We start from the raw sequence: 16,891 nt of genomic DNA, 5'->3' as shown, positions 1-16,891 counted from the left end.
TCTGCAAAAACACCTTTAATTTAACAAAGAGCCGGTGTTTCAGTGATAAATGACGGATTACGAGGATTTCTTAAAATTAAAAATTAGATGTCTCAGTTAGAAAATCAATGCTGGTGTGGAAGACAGACTTATGGCCAGATTAAAATGCATCTGTAAGTCTTCCCGACCTCTAGAAGGAGTAGATAATCGTGGTTTTCCATCAGTTGTACCATTTTTTTTATTAAAAAAAAAACACCTTTAATTTGCTTCCTATATGTCTCTCAAACAATGTTCTATCTAAACCGTAATTTTAACACAATTTTTAGCCTATTTTTTTCTCTTTAAATATTTTTTAGTTGAGGAAAGTTGAAGATGTTTTCTGCTATACATTCATCAATTGCCAATCATGAACTTGATCATTTTATTTTTCATAAAGTTTTAGTGATGATTTATGAGTTCAAGAAGGCCGCTTTACATGTTAAATGAGTCATGGGATTTGCAGGTGAACGTGGCTTTTTTAGCAGATACAACTCATCAAAACAAAACGAGTCTTCGTGGGTCCCATTTTGTTTTTTCCCTACCTAACTCTATACATCGAATATTTTACTATGCAATTTTTTTGGAATCAACGGTTTCGTCGTTATGGTTTACTCTTTCGGAGTCGGGATAGATTTACAGAGATATTTCACTTCTTCATAATTATTATGGTGTGATTCAGCAACACCAAGAATGTTGAATAGGTGATTAAAATTTTACTATGCATTGATGTATTGCAGAAATGTTCAGTAGGTACCGTTTGGTACGTGGGACGAGACGGAACAGAGTGAGACAAGGCGTTCCGTCCCACGTTTGGTGCGCCTAAAACGGGTGGAACGAGCTGTTCCACGGGATGAGTTTTGGGTGAATTTTCGTTCCACCTCACCCCCTGGAACGACTCGTTCCGCATCCGTGGAACACAAAATTATAACCTCTCCGTCTCCTTCTTCTTCCTCCTTGTTTCCATCCAAAGGCATCTTTGCTCCTGCTCCGTTCTGTTCCGTCCTGTCCCGTCCCGTCTGTGACAACCCGTTCCAAATTTTACGTTTTTATTTTATTTAAAAAGCGTGAATTTACGAAATTGCCCTAAAGGTAAGGACTTTGACTTCTGTTAACCATCGTCTAGAGAGACGTATGACTTATTCTTTTAACATATTCTCATAATACTCATGGATGTCAACGCATAGGCGAAAGCCGTTTGCGAGTCCGGATTATAACGGTATAATTACGGACGTTCGAAATTGGTTATTCAAGATTTAGTATTGATTAAATTAAATCCCCAATCAGAAATTGATTATTTAAGGTGAAGCCCAATCAGAAAAAGGAAAGAAAAAAAAAAAAATCCCAGCTTTCCCGTGGGTTTTTCCCACTCGCGACAACCCACTTTCCAAGGCCGATTCCGGCCAACTCCGGTGGAGTTTTTCGATGCCACCACCACCATCTTGAAGCTCTCATTCCCCTCTACAAAACCCACCCAAGAACCACCTTGATTAACCATGGTATGAGGCCACGAAAGTTGACGAAAATCAATGGTACTCCGGCCACCCTTCTTGATTTTCCGGCAAATCGGCAAAGCAATGGCCGATGCCACCACTTAGGCTTTGTAGCCCATCATCCCAGGAGCAAAACCCAACCAACCTTGACCCCGTTGGACCACCGTAGACGACGAATCGATGTCGGGAAGTTTTAGGCACCCGCCGGCTTCGTGGGCAAAATTGACCATCTTCCGTCCACTTTTGGACTTTGTGACAGGGACCAATCATTCAGGACGCCTCGATGCGTGCGCTAGAGAATCATAGCGTGGACTCCAGGTGAGTAGATCTTTTCCTTTTTATCGTACATATTGTTGAGAGTTCTATCGACACTTTTAAATTGATTAGGCATATTACTTTCATATATAATTATTGTGAATGCTTGAAGTACAATATGAACTACGAATGGCTTGATCCCTATGTAGGGTACGTAGGCAGTCTAACGAGACGTTAGATGCAGCCATAAAATATTTGAGACAAAAGCCTTATTTGGGAAATTGAGTAATGCGAAGGAAATTGATAAAGGCAAGTTTTAGTTTTGTGAATTAGTTAGTTAATTAGTATTAATTGGGTTATTATGGATAATTATCTCTGAAAATAAGTAGTACGGGAGTAGAGCGCTATTGATTATACATTTCACACTATATAGTTCATAATTGAAAATGCTACAACATGGTTGAATGTTTGATTGCATCATGGTATATCCATATGTATACTACTTGCATATAATTATTGGGAATGCTTTCAAGTGCAAAGGTGGACGCATAACACCCAGGTAAGCTTCAGGTGAGTACATGTTGATGTTAGTGATGGTAGTGAGTACGATTGTGTTGAGATATAGTATAACTCATAAACCTGCACCCCGGTGTTAGTGCTCCCGCCCGTGGCCAGGGCACAGTCCTTCACGTGATGTTCATCTCCCGCACCTCACGCTCACCTTGGATACAAGGTAGGTGCACAGTCCTGTCGTACAGACCACTTTAGGTGGTTCCGACTCGTAGGTGACCAGCGATTATTTGCCCAGTCTTCACGTGATCGTAGCACTTATTTACACCCAGTCCTGTCGTACAGACCACTTTAGGTGGTTCCGACTCGTGTGCAGGTATACTTATTGAGCTATTGGCTAGCCAGGATTGATGAGATATGGATAAGTCGTACAGGTCACTATAGGTGACTCCGACTTATATGCTAGCCATGATTGATGAGATATGAATAAGTCGTACACGTCACTATAGGTGACTCCGACTTATATGCTAGCCATGATTGATGAGATATGGATAAGTCGTACAGGTCACTATAGGTGACTCCGACTTATATGCTAGCCATGACTGATGAGATATGGATAAGTCCTACAGGTCACTATAGGTGACTCCGACTTATATGCTAGCCATGATTGATGAGATATGGATAAGATGTACAAGTCATTTTAGATGACTCTGACTGATATATCACTTTGTATTGATTTAGTTCATTTGGCCTACTTATTAATGTATGGTGGAGTTGATGGCAAACTGTGGTTTTGGTCATTTCTGAGTATGGTTTGGATATATGTATATATGTTGTACTGTCTTATGGAAAACGATACGGGTTTTACATTTAGGGGCATTACTTTTTGAGAGGTAGTAACTTTGGGAAGCTTGGTTTTATTGCTTACTCACACCTTCTGTTTGGTGCCCTCCAGGTTTTAACTGCTGAGTTTGTATCGACAAGAATCTATGGCGAATCTTAGTATTGATAGATATTTTTAAGGGTATGATTCTTACCCACACTACTGTACCTTATGCTCTGACATCGCGTGTGAAATGAGTTTGCTCCCACTCGTAGCGCACTCTGGTATTTAGACACTTTTAGATTCAAATTCATTCACTTTTTATACACTATCACATTTTATGGCTTCGTCACCTTCCAGGTGTCGGCCAGCACAGCTCGATTCAAGGTCCAAGTGGACTTTCTGGGTCGGGGTGTGTCACCGTCCCATCCCGTTCCGTTCCGTCCCGTCTGCATACCAAACGATACCTAAGTCATCAGCTGATTGAAAAATGATTGGTAATTTATTTTTAGATTATATTAGGATCAATAATAAATGACCCTTTTAAGTGTTTAAGTGTCAATTCTAACTATCAAATTCAAGGGGGGATGACCTCAATTTTTAGTGTTCAAGTTCCATGATGTATTGCTACATTCTCTTGTAGGATCTTGCATGAAAGAAGCCATTACAAGACTAGTTTGGGACATCGTCTTCTTGGCGTCTTTGTTTCATACGAGGCTTTCTTCCTATGTAGAGCATGATGGCACTAGTTCTCTCCAACCCTTATAATCGCAGAGAGGAATATACAAAGAGAGGGGACCATCACTTTTCCATGTGGTCTTCGGATGCCAAAAGGAAAACATCAAGTGTCAAATTATAAGATCTTGATAGGTGCCAAATTATGGGATGCTTAAAAGTTTATTAGCAACTGCTTGTCCCTTTCTCTATTTCTAATGTATTGCTCACATATTCTTCCTTTTGAACTTGCATCCAAATTTCGGTGCGATTAATGTTGGGTTTTCACGACCTAATTCACAGTGTCATTAGCTTCTGCGTTGTCCCCTTCACCTAACCACAGAGAAAGAGAGAGAGAGAGAGAGAGAGAGAGAGAGAGAGAGAGAGAGAGGACACTCAAAGCTACAAGACAGAGACTACCTGCATGTCGTTAGTAATTGGCTAACCATAGTGGTTGCTTAGAATTCAACACTGTGCAGTGGGGGACCTCACCTTACCATGTTACTTCATGCACCACTTTTTTTTGGGAACAATTAGCCTGCAAGGCTGCAACCAATTTGTTACCTAAGTTAATGAAAAAGCAGAGAATATTGAGCTTAAGAAGTTAGTACCATTTGTAGAAACATCATAGTTTAATATGCATAAACTGTTCTTTCTGTAATTTTAATGAATTGCTTTCGTATATGTTCACACTTTAGTTTGTAGTTAAGTAAGAATGTCTCGTTTATAAGGAGTCAAGCAATCTTTTTGAAATGCGAGGTTGAGTTGAAATTTCAAGTTGTGTTTTATCTATCATCTTCAGCTCGATGCGATTTGATCAACTTACATATTTTTTTCTTTCTATAGAGTAATTTAGACTGGTGGTTAGTTTCACACATATTTTTCTAGAAGTAGAGCCCGCCTCGATTTGCTCGCGTAGAGTGCACTTCATTTTGTGAGCCGCATTTTTTGTGCGCCGAGGCCGCCTTGTTTAGTGTGATAGAAGCCCGTCTCGTTTTCCGTGATGGAGCCTGCCTCATTTTTCTGTGCGCTTGGGTTCACCTAGATTAGCGTGCGCGAAATGCATCTCATTTAGCGAGCCACGTTTTTTGTGTGCCAAGCCTACCGCATTTTACATGCATTGAGCCCTTGTTTTTCATGCATAGAGCCTGACGGCGTACGCCTCATTTTGCGTGCACAGAGCCTGCATCGTTTTTTTTTAAACATGGGTTTGCCTCGTTCTGGGTGTGCAGAGTCTGCCTCGTTTTACATGTTGTATTTTTTTCGTGCACCAAGCTCGACTCGTTTTGCGCGCTAGAAGTCCATCTCATTTTCTGTGAGCGGAGCCCGCTTCGTTTTTTGTGCGCCCTAGTTCGGCTCGTTCTGCGTCCCCAGAGTCCACCTCGTTTTGCAGGGACGGAGATCGCATTTTTTTGCACCCACAGAGTAGGACTTCAGGGAAATGTTTTGCGTGGAGTTAAGGAAAATGTTGCAAGACCTTTAGATGTAATCCTACCTTTTATTAGGTCTTGGAACTATTTTTTTATTTTATTTTTAAGTTGAAAAGTAGAAAAAATAATATAAATAAGTAGTAAGGCCCCCAAAGAGATTTGTGGTGTCAAAATTTTTTGGAATGTCCTAAATTAATTTTTAAAAACATGTGTAGCGACTAGAATGACTCAAATTTTGGGTTATAATAAATATTGTAAAAGTTCTCAAAATCGATTGGAAAACGTGGGTTATAACTCACAGTTTTTGTGAAGAAAATTGAAGTTTTTAGTTTTAGGAAATATTTTGCATGAGAATTAACAAAAATGTTGCAAGACATTTGGATGCGATTGTAACATTTATTAGATATCGAAACTATTTTTTATTGATTTTCAAAGTTGAAAAAATAGAAAAAAATAATATAAACTAATCGCGAGGTCCCCAAGGAGCCTTGTAGGTCTTGTAGGTATTGAAAATCTTTAAAATGTCCTAAATTAATTTTAAAAAACAAATGGTACAAGTAGAATAACTCAAATTTTAGCTTATAATGAATTTTATAAATGTTCTCAAAATCGATTTAAAAACGTGGATTATATGTCCATTGAATGCACTATAATTGTCCCCTAGACCATACCATAATAGTCCCCTAGGCCATATCATGTCTGTCTTTCAAGACAAACATGATGTACGGTTACAGCTTTTTACTTGAAAAAATATGATTCACTGTTCTTTCGCTCAAACCTCATGCTACTACGGTTGGTCATTGTTTCATTTCATGCTAATATGTCTAATTCTTAATCAGGATATCTTACTTTCGTTAATTGTTTTCAGCAGATATTGGTCTGGTCTCCCCGCTTGTTTTACTTTTCTTTTTTCTTCATATTATTAATAAAATCCAGTATAGGAGAATGGGCGAGGGGTTTTCTAGGTGCAACGGTCCTTTCTTTTTTGGGGGAGGGTTGGTGTCTTCACATGACCGTTGGCAAAAAATCAATCTCTTTAATTTTTCTCTACAAAATTTACATTAAAGGAAAAAAAAAAAAAAAAAAACTGGTGAATGTAGTTTAGTTTTGGTCGGAAAGATGAAGTGTAGGGATAGTCAATAGGTGCCCATGGATGGATACTCCATATATTCGTCATCATCACAAACACAAATATCACCACTCATCACTACATTAACACATCTACACGTAACTAAACTTCCATTTAACTATATAGGGGAAATGGATCGTTTCTGGATTTCTTCCACCTAATCCTCCTCATCAAACAATCTGGGTCTTTGAAATTTGATCCAAAAGCTAAAAACATGGGTCCACTTTAAAAGTTATAATAACTTTAGCCATTGAATCAAATTTCAAAAGTCCGAATTATTTAATGAAGAGAATTAGGTAGAAATGATACGGAAAGAATCTCTTTCCCTAAATAGGTACCCATTGACCAGTCGGACACAGAGTCAGTTGCTAACCCAGAAGCTGGTCCCAACTGAAGAGCACAACCCCACTTGATGGAAGACAACTGGAAGAGGATTGGGGTCATTGCCCTATGGATTTCAATATTTTTGGACCTTTTCACTTGGAAATTCATTCAGTATAAGAATCGGGCCATGTTTGATGTAATGGGCTATTGTGTGTTTATAGCTAAGGGTGGAGCTGAGACCCTCAAGTTCAACATGGCCCTAATTCTTCTACCAATTTGTAGAGATTCAATTACTTGGGTGAGAAGCAAGACCAGGCTAGGGGTTATAGTCCCTTTTGATGACAATATCAATTTTCATGAGTTAAGATGCTAAAAAATTCTACCTAGATGTCCCTCATGAATAATATGATTAATAAATGTGATGCATGTTATAATGTTGATAACATGTCGACACATGTCATAGCATTTATGACACATGCAACATATTCTTCAATAAGATAAACGTTCGTTTTATAGTATGACTAATGCCAATGATCTGAAACTATTTAGGTGATCACATTTGGGATCCTAGTTGGAGTTGAGCTGCATGCCGATTCACATTTGACATGTGACTTTCGTAGACTATTACAGTCGACCGACGATGAATACAAGCCAATGAAGTTGTTTTATGGGACCAACTGGCCAGACGACTATTGGTGGTTCGTGTTTTCGATAGTGCTTCAGTGGTGTCTATATATTGCTTTCGTTTATAACCTTGCTATGTCCATTTATTGTCACAGATGTAGATGTATAAGGCTGTTCAGTCCTACTCTACGCATGTGAGGGCTTGATTCGTGCATATTCAGGTCGGGCTATAAAACTGTTGAAATTTTGAAGGTCCATTCGAAAGTTGATCAACTTCTTTCTCACTATGAACATCTTCATCGAAAGGATAAATACAAGCACTATTTATTGTTTTGGTCAAATCTTTGATTAATATTTCGGGTTCCAGCATATCCCGGAAATGTTTTGGCACTGCATATGTCAAAACCTCAAATATTCAAATACAGTCGTGGGCGGTATATCTATGCAAATCGTTCAGTTCTTTTTATTCAAAATAATTTTTGAGATTGACATACCTCCTCACTTTAATTTTTGAAATTTAAAATCGATAGAAGTGGTTCCTGAGATTGTCCACCGCCAATCATTTTTATCATTCTATGAGAAATTTCTGTTAAATTAAGAGTTTTTTTTTTTTTTTATCAAATCAACCTCTCCCCTTTAACTAATGGTTTCTTCAACTTAACAAAGATTTTTCACAGAAGAACCAAAATGATTGACGGTGGAGAGTCTCAAGGACCAATTCTATCAATTTTAAATCTCAAGGACCAAAGTGATGAGTTATATCAATCTCAATGACTATTTTGGCTAAAAAGCTAATTGTTCAGCTACATCCTCATTTCATTGGTAATTTTCTGTACATATAATTTTCATCATCATTAATATTTGTTTACTACTACATTACTAATACAAAGTAAATCCATGCATGAACATGATGGTTTAGTCTATCAGTACTTAGTCTCCATCTTGCGGGAGAAATTTTGAGTTTAAATCTTATAAACGACAGTTATTGATAAAAAAAAAATGTAAAGCTATGAATAGCGAGAATTGATGTGTTTTATAGGCATCCCTTCTCGATTACTTCGGCTCTCGGAGACGATTATTCACGTTCAAACATTAGGTGATTGGATAAATGATGCAGACAAAGTAGCACTTGCACACAGGATTTATTGTGATAAAATTCATGTACGAGGAACTCCATGCAGTGCATTAAAATGTAACTTTGGCTTTATAATATTTCGTGTACACTAGGATTTATCTAAAAGTCATCATAAGTATTTGGTAATAGGCTCATTGTATTGGGATTAATTCTGGGTTCACGCACAAAAAAAAGTGGGTTAATTAAGCTTTATATTTTTACCAGTACTTAACAAAACCAAGAAGTAAAATATTGTTTTTCTTGTTTTGTATTTAGAAAAGTGATTTCCGCACATCATATTCTCCTTCTGCAAACTCTTGTATAATTTTTTTCCTCTAGACTAAATAAAATAAGGAAAAATTAAGAGATAAAACTAAACAAAATTGTGTTGGATTAGAAATAAAATAAAGAAAATTAAGGGCTCATTTAGATGTGCTTTTAAAATGACTGAAAACGTTTTTAGATAAAATGTTATTGGGTTCCAAAAGCACTTTAAGTGTTTTTTTTTCAAGAAACATCGGTTTTGTATTTCTTCCAAGAAGCACTTTAAGTGCTTTTTCAAGATTTACTAACATTTTTACTAAGGATTGTTTCTAAAAATATTTTCACAAAAAACATTTTCAGTTATTTTAAAAGCACATCCAAACGAGTTCTAAGTTGGTTTTCTTATGTCCTTTTGCTGCAGGAGTAATTTACTGTACATGGATTACTTAGGGAGTTAAAGAGGTTACTTAGGATTTTTCCCGGAAAACCGAGACCAAGTTTTATTTCCATAAAAATACTTTTAAGTTAACTTCCTTATGCAACTTTCCCTTTTGGGTATAAACGTAATGTGCAAGCAATTATGTAAATTAATTCTATATTTTTATTATTTTTTTAATTTCAATTTTCTAGTTGTATGGTTGCAGACTGTAATATGCAGAAGATTTGTTATTTTATTGGTCAAACTAATTAAATTTTATTAATAAAAAAGCTAGTACAATATATAGAAACCTCAAAGGGCGTCTCAATTAAGCAACCAAGTATAAGCAAAATGTTTCGTAGGTTTTTTTTTTTTTTTTTTTTTTGTGGTGGCGGTGTCTTTGCAATGGAGGCGCAGCTGTTTGATGGAGGTAAACGGTACTCCAAATCTAAGTTTTTCTTGCTATGAGCCAGCTACTTTTGGGCCTTTTCACAAAAGTCCAATGATAAGTTTTGTTTTAAGTCTCTTACGTATTCAAAGAGGAGGCATGTTGTCTGTCCTTCTGTTTAGATGTCATTCTCATCTCATTCTATTTTATGTAGTCACGGTTAAGTCACGTTAACATTTTATATTGATTTTTTATATAGAGATAATAAGATAAAAAGCAATAGGAATATAAAATGTTGACGTGGCTGAACCGTGACCGTACAAATAGGAGGGGATAAGAAGGACACCCAAACAGGAGGGCAGACAATCTGCCTCCATTCAAAGATGCTTAATTCTTCATTATTATGACAATCCGTTGGCAAATTAACAGTAAATAAATGTTAAAAAAAAAGCAGATTTAAAGGCATAAAAAAATGAACCAGTAATTTAACAGTTAAATAAAGGGAAACTTTATTCTCAATGCCCTCTAATTGGAAAGTTGTTCATACAGCCCATAGGTGGTACCAAATTAAGCAATTCATGTTAAATAGCTTCTTGTTTTATTTATTTGTTTGGTAAAAAAACAGTACCTTTTTCAATAGGCTAACCAAAATCTGCTTTTTTTAACTCTTGTATAATTTTTAGCTTTTGGATTTTTAATGAACTATTTAGTTTAACAGTAAAATTTTCAGGAAAGTTTTTCTTAAATCTGAGAGAGTTTGTTGGATGTACAACTTTTCCACTACCAGTATTTAGACGATAATAAATTTTGAATTTAAATCTTATAAACGACAATTGTTGATTAAAAATAAATAAATAAATAAAGCTATTAATAGCGAGGATTTATGTGTTTTATAGGCATCATTTCTCGGTTATACTTTGGCTTCTGGAGACGATTACCTAAGTATTAACATTCGAAGATTTGGTGACTGGGCATCACAGCTCAAACAAATTTTCTCTAGGTAATTTCATGTGTATAACTATAAACATCACTGATTTGATTGATTTCTTGTACATGTATATGGGTTAATTAAGCTCTATATTTTTACCAATATTTAACAAAACCAAAAAGTTAAAAATTGTTTTCCGTGCTTTGCATTGAGAAAAATGATTTTTGCATATCATATTCCCTTTCTGCAAACTCTGGTGCAATTTTGAGCTTTTAGATTAGAATAATACTAGAACGATTAAATTTGCAGATTAAATATGTTATCAATAAAAAATAAGCACGTTAATCAACATTTGAATGATAAATTAATTGCCATAAATATTCATATAAGGAGAACTTGTAAATTAACTTCCTTATGCAGCTTTCCCTTTTGGGTATAAACGTAATGTGCAAGCGATTAAGCAATGATCTCATAATCATCATTCATGTAAAGTAATTTTATTGTCACTTAATACTACAATCTAGTGGTATTCTTTTTCATTTGGAAGTGAGATGTCTTAGGTTCGAATCTTGTGGATTGCAAATTCAATACCAAATTAGGCTGCCCATTATATGGCTTTACCAAACTCTCCATCTCTTCAGTGTAAAAATATCGATATACTCAAAAAATAAAAAATTCTATAATTTTATTATTTTTTATTTCAATTTTCCAATTGTATGGTTGCAGACTATATTATGTAGAAGATTCGTTAGTTTTTTTCTTTTTTGGGGTCAAACTAAATGGATTTCATTAATAAAAAGGGTAGTATAAGATATATAAAACCCAAACGCAGGTCACAGCAATCAAGTACAAGCAAAACGTTTCGTAGGTTCTTTTTAAGAAAATTTAACGAAAAGTTTATAGTACTGTTCATTTTAACGAAAAATTATATTTTTACACTAAAAAGCCAATCATAGTACTATTCACTTTGCTTTTTATTTTGTTCTTATCGTTAAAACTCAAAGTTTTCAAATCTTTTTCATTAGTTTTCCTTCCTTTTTATGGATAGGTGCAGCTGTTTTGTGGAAGGCAAACGATACTCCAGATTTAAGTTTTCTAACTATGAGCCGGCTACTGTTGGGCCTTTTCAGAAAAGTACGAATGATGAAGTTTTGTTTTAGTATTCAAAGATGCTTAATTCTTGCATTATTTGACAAACCGTTGGCAAATTAACTGTAAACAAATGTTCAAAAAAGCAGATTCAAGGCAGAAAAAAAATAAACCAGTAATTTAACAGTTAAATAAAGGGAAACTTTATTTTCAATGCCTTCTAATTGGAAAGTTGTTCCTACAGCACATAGGTGGTACCAAATTAAGCAATTCATGTTAAATTGCTTCTTGTTTTATTTATTTGTTTGTAAAAAAAAATAGTACGCTTTTCAATAGGCTAACCAAAATCTGCTTTTTTAAGTTGTTGTATAATTTTTGGCTTTTGAATTTAAGGTTTAATGAACTATTAGTTTAATAGATAATGCGTTTCGAGTAAGTTTTGTCTTCAAATCTAAGAGAGATTGTTGAGTGTAATTGATAGAGAACTTCAATTGTGTGGTCTAAATCCCTTCAAGGAAACATGATTCTCAAGATAACTTTGTCTCAAACCTATCACGTGTTGTGTACAAAAGTTACAGCATATGTCAACACATAATAAATTTAAGGTAACGCCACATTGACAATCCCATTTCCTGTAAGCTACTATACTCTCGAAAACTAGATCAAGCAATATTTCATAGCAAAATTATACTAAACTATGTTTCAATCTTATCACATGTCGTCATATGTATTAATTAACACGAAATTTTATAGGAAACTTTGCCAATGACCGAGGAGAATCAAGTTTCTACTCAGAAGAGTAAGGCATGCAATTGACCTCCATCATTAGCACCAATAAGTGTCACTTGGGTTTCGATGATTTTGCTAGTTATCTCCATTCTCCAGTCCAGCATAATGATCACATGATTCTTCCCAAAAAACCAAGACCCAAATGATAGAATCTTCACAACCGAGCCAAATCACTGCACTCTTAATCTCTTATTACAATTTTAATTGCAAAAATAAGAAGAAAGATTTGGGGAGGGAGAGATGTTTCAACGTGGAATATGGATGTTATTATACAAGTAAATGAACTTTTTTTTAAGATATCTCTCTACTTGTATAATGACATACAACGTGTGTGTTCGTATTTTGGGAATATTGAAAAATCTCTCTTTGGGAAGAACGATGAATGTGCTACGTTTGTTGAACTTGTCCGAAACACAAGACGGAACACTACATGAAGAGTAGTGAATATTTTACGTTTGTTGAATTTGCCTGAAACACGGGGTGAAACACTACTTGTCATTATACCATTGAAGTTTTTTTTTTTTTTTTTTTCAAATATCTTTCTAACTGTATAATGACATTTCATATTCAATTTTGTATTTCGAATACAATGAAAAATCTCTCACATTCCAATAGGAAGTTATATGATTTGGTATTATAAAACTCAAAGTGCTGGTAATCTTTAGCTAGAAGAGGCATCAAATCCTACGACATTTCATAGGTCTCCAAGTCCAAAGTTTCAAATATAAAATTAGGAATTTTATATTAAAATCTTTTATTTCACATTAATTCTCATTGTACTAAAATGAAATTTAAAAATATAGAATTCGACCAAAAATATTTATAAAAAAATATAAAGCCACCCCACCAAGCACCAACTTCAAGGGACCCCACTGTAATTTCCACTGTGCAACCCAGTTCCCCCTCAGTCGCTAGATCTTTCCCCTCCACATCATAAACCCCCCTCCCTTCCTTCTGAAGCATTCCCAGTTGCCTCACTCATTGCAAACCCCCCTCTCTCTCTCTCTCCTCTCTTCCTCTCTCTCTAAAAATCAAGAGTTGCTCACTCTCTCTGATTCTGTCTAATGGCAAAAGCTGAAGCTAAGCGTGAAGCCAAGCCAGAAAAACCGAAAGAAATTGAAGAAGTTTCCGTACCCACTCTCAAATACAAAGTAATTTAATTTCGAAGAACACCAACTTGTTATTTTTTCAGAAAAAGGTTTCAACTTTCAGATTTTCTAACAACTTCTTCTCCGTTTTACAGATTTGGGTTTTGAAAGTCCCTATACACTGTGGGGGCTGCAAGAAAAAGGTCGCAAAAATCTTGAAAAAAATAGATGGTAACCTTAAAATCCCTCTGATAGGATTTTAACCTTTTTTTTTTTTTTTTTTTTTTTTTTTGTAGTTTTTTGAATCGTACGGTCCTTATTGATTTGATGGTTTCTGATTTGCATGTCCCCTGTTTCATCAACTTTTTTCAGTTACAGACTTACAGTTCAGCTCAAGTTTTTTAATTTTTACAACATGGGTTTTGTTTTTGATGAGTTTTTATTGTTTTAATTCAAAAAATTATGTGAATTTTACTGATTTTTTATGATTTCTTTGGTGGGTTTCCAGGGGTTTACAAAACAGAGTTCGATGGGAGCTTCGGGAAGGAAAACAAAGTGACAGTGACTGGGAACGTGGAGCCGGAGATTTTGATCAGGAAGCTGGCCAAGGGAGGGAAACATGCAGAGCTGTGGCTTGATCAGAAGGCTAACAACAGCAATAGTTCAAACGACAAGAAGAAAAAAAAGGGGAAGAACAAGGAGAGACAGCAAGGCGAAAACGCCAAAGGGTCCCAAGACGGTAACCATGGCGGACCTGGCTGCGGCGGCAGTGGTGATAATGAAAGGAAACCGGTTAAGGCTGAAGTTGTTGAAGTCCAGGATAATGGTGGTAAGAAGAAAAATGAGGGTGGTGGTGGTGGCGCTGGTGGGAGTAAGAGCGGTGAGGGGGCTAATGCTGTGAAAGTGATTGAGGGCGGTGGTGCACAGGCAAAAAAAGGCGGGGGTGGCGGTGGAAAAGGCAAAGAGGTGAAGGTTGAGGGGGTTAAGCAGGGGAAGGCTGTGAACATGTCAGGACAGCCGGATGCGGCGGATAAGTGTTTTGGTGGGGACGACGATGACGATGACAGTGACTGTGAGGTTGAGAAAAGTGGAGGCGGCGGTGGAGGTCGCGACGGTGCTGGCGGCAGTGGAACCAAGAAGAAAAAGAAGGGGCAAAAGGGGAATGCAAATGCTGGCGATTCGGATGAGGATGAGCAATGTGGTGATGCTGCTCCAGCACGCACTGGATTACCGCCTAATCATGGCAATGTGCCACGTGGTCCTCCTGTGCCTTACATGTTTAATGGGTTCAATGAGCCTCGCATGCCTCCATATGGTACTCAAGGCCCAAACTTTGCTCCGGCTCCGGCACCAGCTCCAGCCAATCACATGGCTCCACATCAGCTGTTGTATGAGTACCAGTACCCCAGGCAGAACAGCAATGGGCGTCCAATCCAAGCTATGAACTTCAATACGGCCTACCCCGCCAGTAGCTACGGTGCATCCCAGTATGCTGCACCACCACCTCACGCACATTCTTACTCTTATGTGTCTCAAAGTGTGGCAGCTGAGACCGAACCCCGGTCCTATCATTCGGACTCATATCCGCAGTACAACCCGTCTCGGCCGGTATATAATCCGCCGCAGCAGTCCGATTCCTTCGAGCTGTTCAGCGACGAGAATCCGAACGGGTGCACCATTATGTGAAGCATTGTGGGCAGTGGCTGCATTGGAGAGTATGGAGTTGGAAGGTGAAGGCCGCATAAGGGCTTATACTACTTGTATAAGTGCTTTTGGGGAACTTACACTACTTGTATAAGTGCTTTTGGGGAATGACTTGGAGCTTTGTTATTTGTTATGTCATCGGGCAATGTGAAGGCTAATCCTAGCTGAGTGGGGAAGAATAAATGGGGTTTTATGGTGTTGTAGGTTAATTTTCTATTAGGGTTTCAGCAGTAGTTGGTCGTTATGTATAGCTCTAGGCTAATTATCTTTTAGTTTTTGCTCTTTTAATCAGTTTTAAAAGAGTTGTTAACCATGTAATGATCGGTTTAATTAATTAATTACGTTGGGTCTCTAATTGTGTCTTTAACTCTGCGTTCTGATGTGTAAAGTAGATTATGGCAATTGGGCTTCTTATTTCAGCTGTTTGTTTACTCGTAAAGAAAAAGAGGGAAAATGCATTTCGACCATTCAAAATTGAAACTATATCACTTTGATCTGTCTAGTTGCAAACAAAAACCCTTTCTAGGTTTTTGAGAGAAGGGTCTTTGGAGTGACCCTTTGGAACTTTTTTGTTCCGAATATGTCATTGTGACAATATTTTAAGCTTATAATGTCATCATGACGGTCTTTCAAGCTTATAATGTACTGACGCATGTTTACTTTTTTTTTTTGTATTACTTTTTGCGTGTAAGTTCTATCACGTATTGCATTAATTTTAAGAGTAAGTTGTAGCAATGGTTCTTCAACTTTAACTAAATTGGGGCAATAGTCCCTCAACTCATCAAAACATTTAGCTATAATTCTTTTCAATAACTTCATCAGAATTATGTCAAAATGAGTTATGTTGGAATGACCATTGCTCCAATTGGTTTGAAATTGATGGACCATTGCTCCAATTAGGCTAAAGTTTTGGGACCGTTTCTCTAGTTAGATTAAAGTTGAGGAACCACTGATACAATTTTTCTTATTTGATTTTCCATATTACCCCTTGATTCAGCCTCGCGTGCTGGCATATGACTCATTTTGACGGAAGTTCTAATGGAGTTGACAAAAATGACCATAGTTGCACGTTTTGATAAGTTGAGGAACCAATAGTAATAGATTTTTAATTGAATGACCATTGCTCCAATTGGGTTAAAGTTGAAGGACCATTGCTACAATTTTTACTCTAATTTTAACATTTTCACAATGATGTTTATGGTTTGTAGGGCCATTTCAATATTTTGAAATACTCTCTTAATGATGCATAAAGGGGAAAATTAATAGAGAAAGTGGAAAGATTAGTCAAAACTATTTATTAGAGATGTGCTTAAAGGGATGTTAATCACATTGTTGACTGGAAATTAAGAAGCAAGTTAGTTTAATGTCTTAGATTAAATGAGATTAAATCTTTTGCACTCATGTGGCCTATGTAATCTCTATGTGGCCTATGTCACATCCCAACTCGGGCCCCCATCACATCTCGAGCTCGATTTCACCGTAGCACAATATTGTCCGCTTTGGGTCCTGACCACGCCTTCACAGTTTTGTTTCTGGGAACTCACGCAAGAACTTCTCAGTGGGTCACCCATCCTGGGAATGCTCTCGCCCGAACTCGCTTAACTTCGAAGTTCCGATAGAACCCGAAGCTAGTGAACTCCTAAAAGGCCTCGTGCTAGGTAGAGATGAGAATATACATATAAGGCTTACATGATCCACTCTCCTAGACGATGTGGGATGTTATAGCCTAGCCTTCTTCATTTATGGACACATGTTAATAAACTTAACTCACATTAGCTTTTATTATCATAAA

General features: G+C 36.8%; 1 protein-coding gene across 1 annotated transcript; it reads left to right on the top strand.

Annotated features, from left to right (window-relative positions):
• Window positions 1-13,193: 13,193 nt before the first annotated feature.
• Window positions 13,194-15,454, top strand: LOC137721729 (Heavy metal transport/detoxification superfamily protein). The gene is made up of 3 exons (XM_068460752.2): window positions 13,194-13,458; window positions 13,551-13,626; window positions 13,904-15,454. The coding sequence occupies exons 1-3, from the start codon at window positions 13,372-13,374 to the stop codon at window positions 15,079-15,081; spliced, it is 1,341 nt and encodes a 446-aa protein (XP_068316853.2). The 5' UTR covers window positions 13,194-13,371; the 3' UTR covers window positions 15,082-15,454.
• Window positions 15,455-16,891: the final 1,437 nt, after the last annotated feature.

This window comes from Pyrus communis, chromosome 4, assembly GCF_041283825.1.
Source record: "Pyrus communis isolate YQ-2024b chromosome 4, ASM4128382v1, whole genome shotgun sequence".
Taxonomy (NCBI): domain Eukaryota; kingdom Viridiplantae; phylum Streptophyta; class Magnoliopsida; order Rosales; family Rosaceae; genus Pyrus; species Pyrus communis.
The sequence above is the reverse complement of the archived record's forward strand: the minus strand, read 5'-3'. Positions and strand labels throughout refer to the sequence as shown.

Excerpts from the sequence above, each read along its gene's own strand:
- LOC137721729 (XM_068460752.2), top strand. The coding sequence starts at position 13,372 with ATGGCAAAAGCTGAAGCTAAGCGTGAAGCCAAGCCAGAAAAACCGAAA. Across the intron at positions 13,459-13,550 it reads TACCCACTCTCAAATACAAA|ATTTGGGTTTTGAAAGTCCC; the intron begins GTAATTTAATTT and ends TCCGTTTTACAG. Across the intron at positions 13,627-13,903 it reads AATCTTGAAAAAAATAGATG|GGGTTTACAAAACAGAGTTC; the intron begins GTAACCTTAAAA and ends GTGGGTTTCCAG.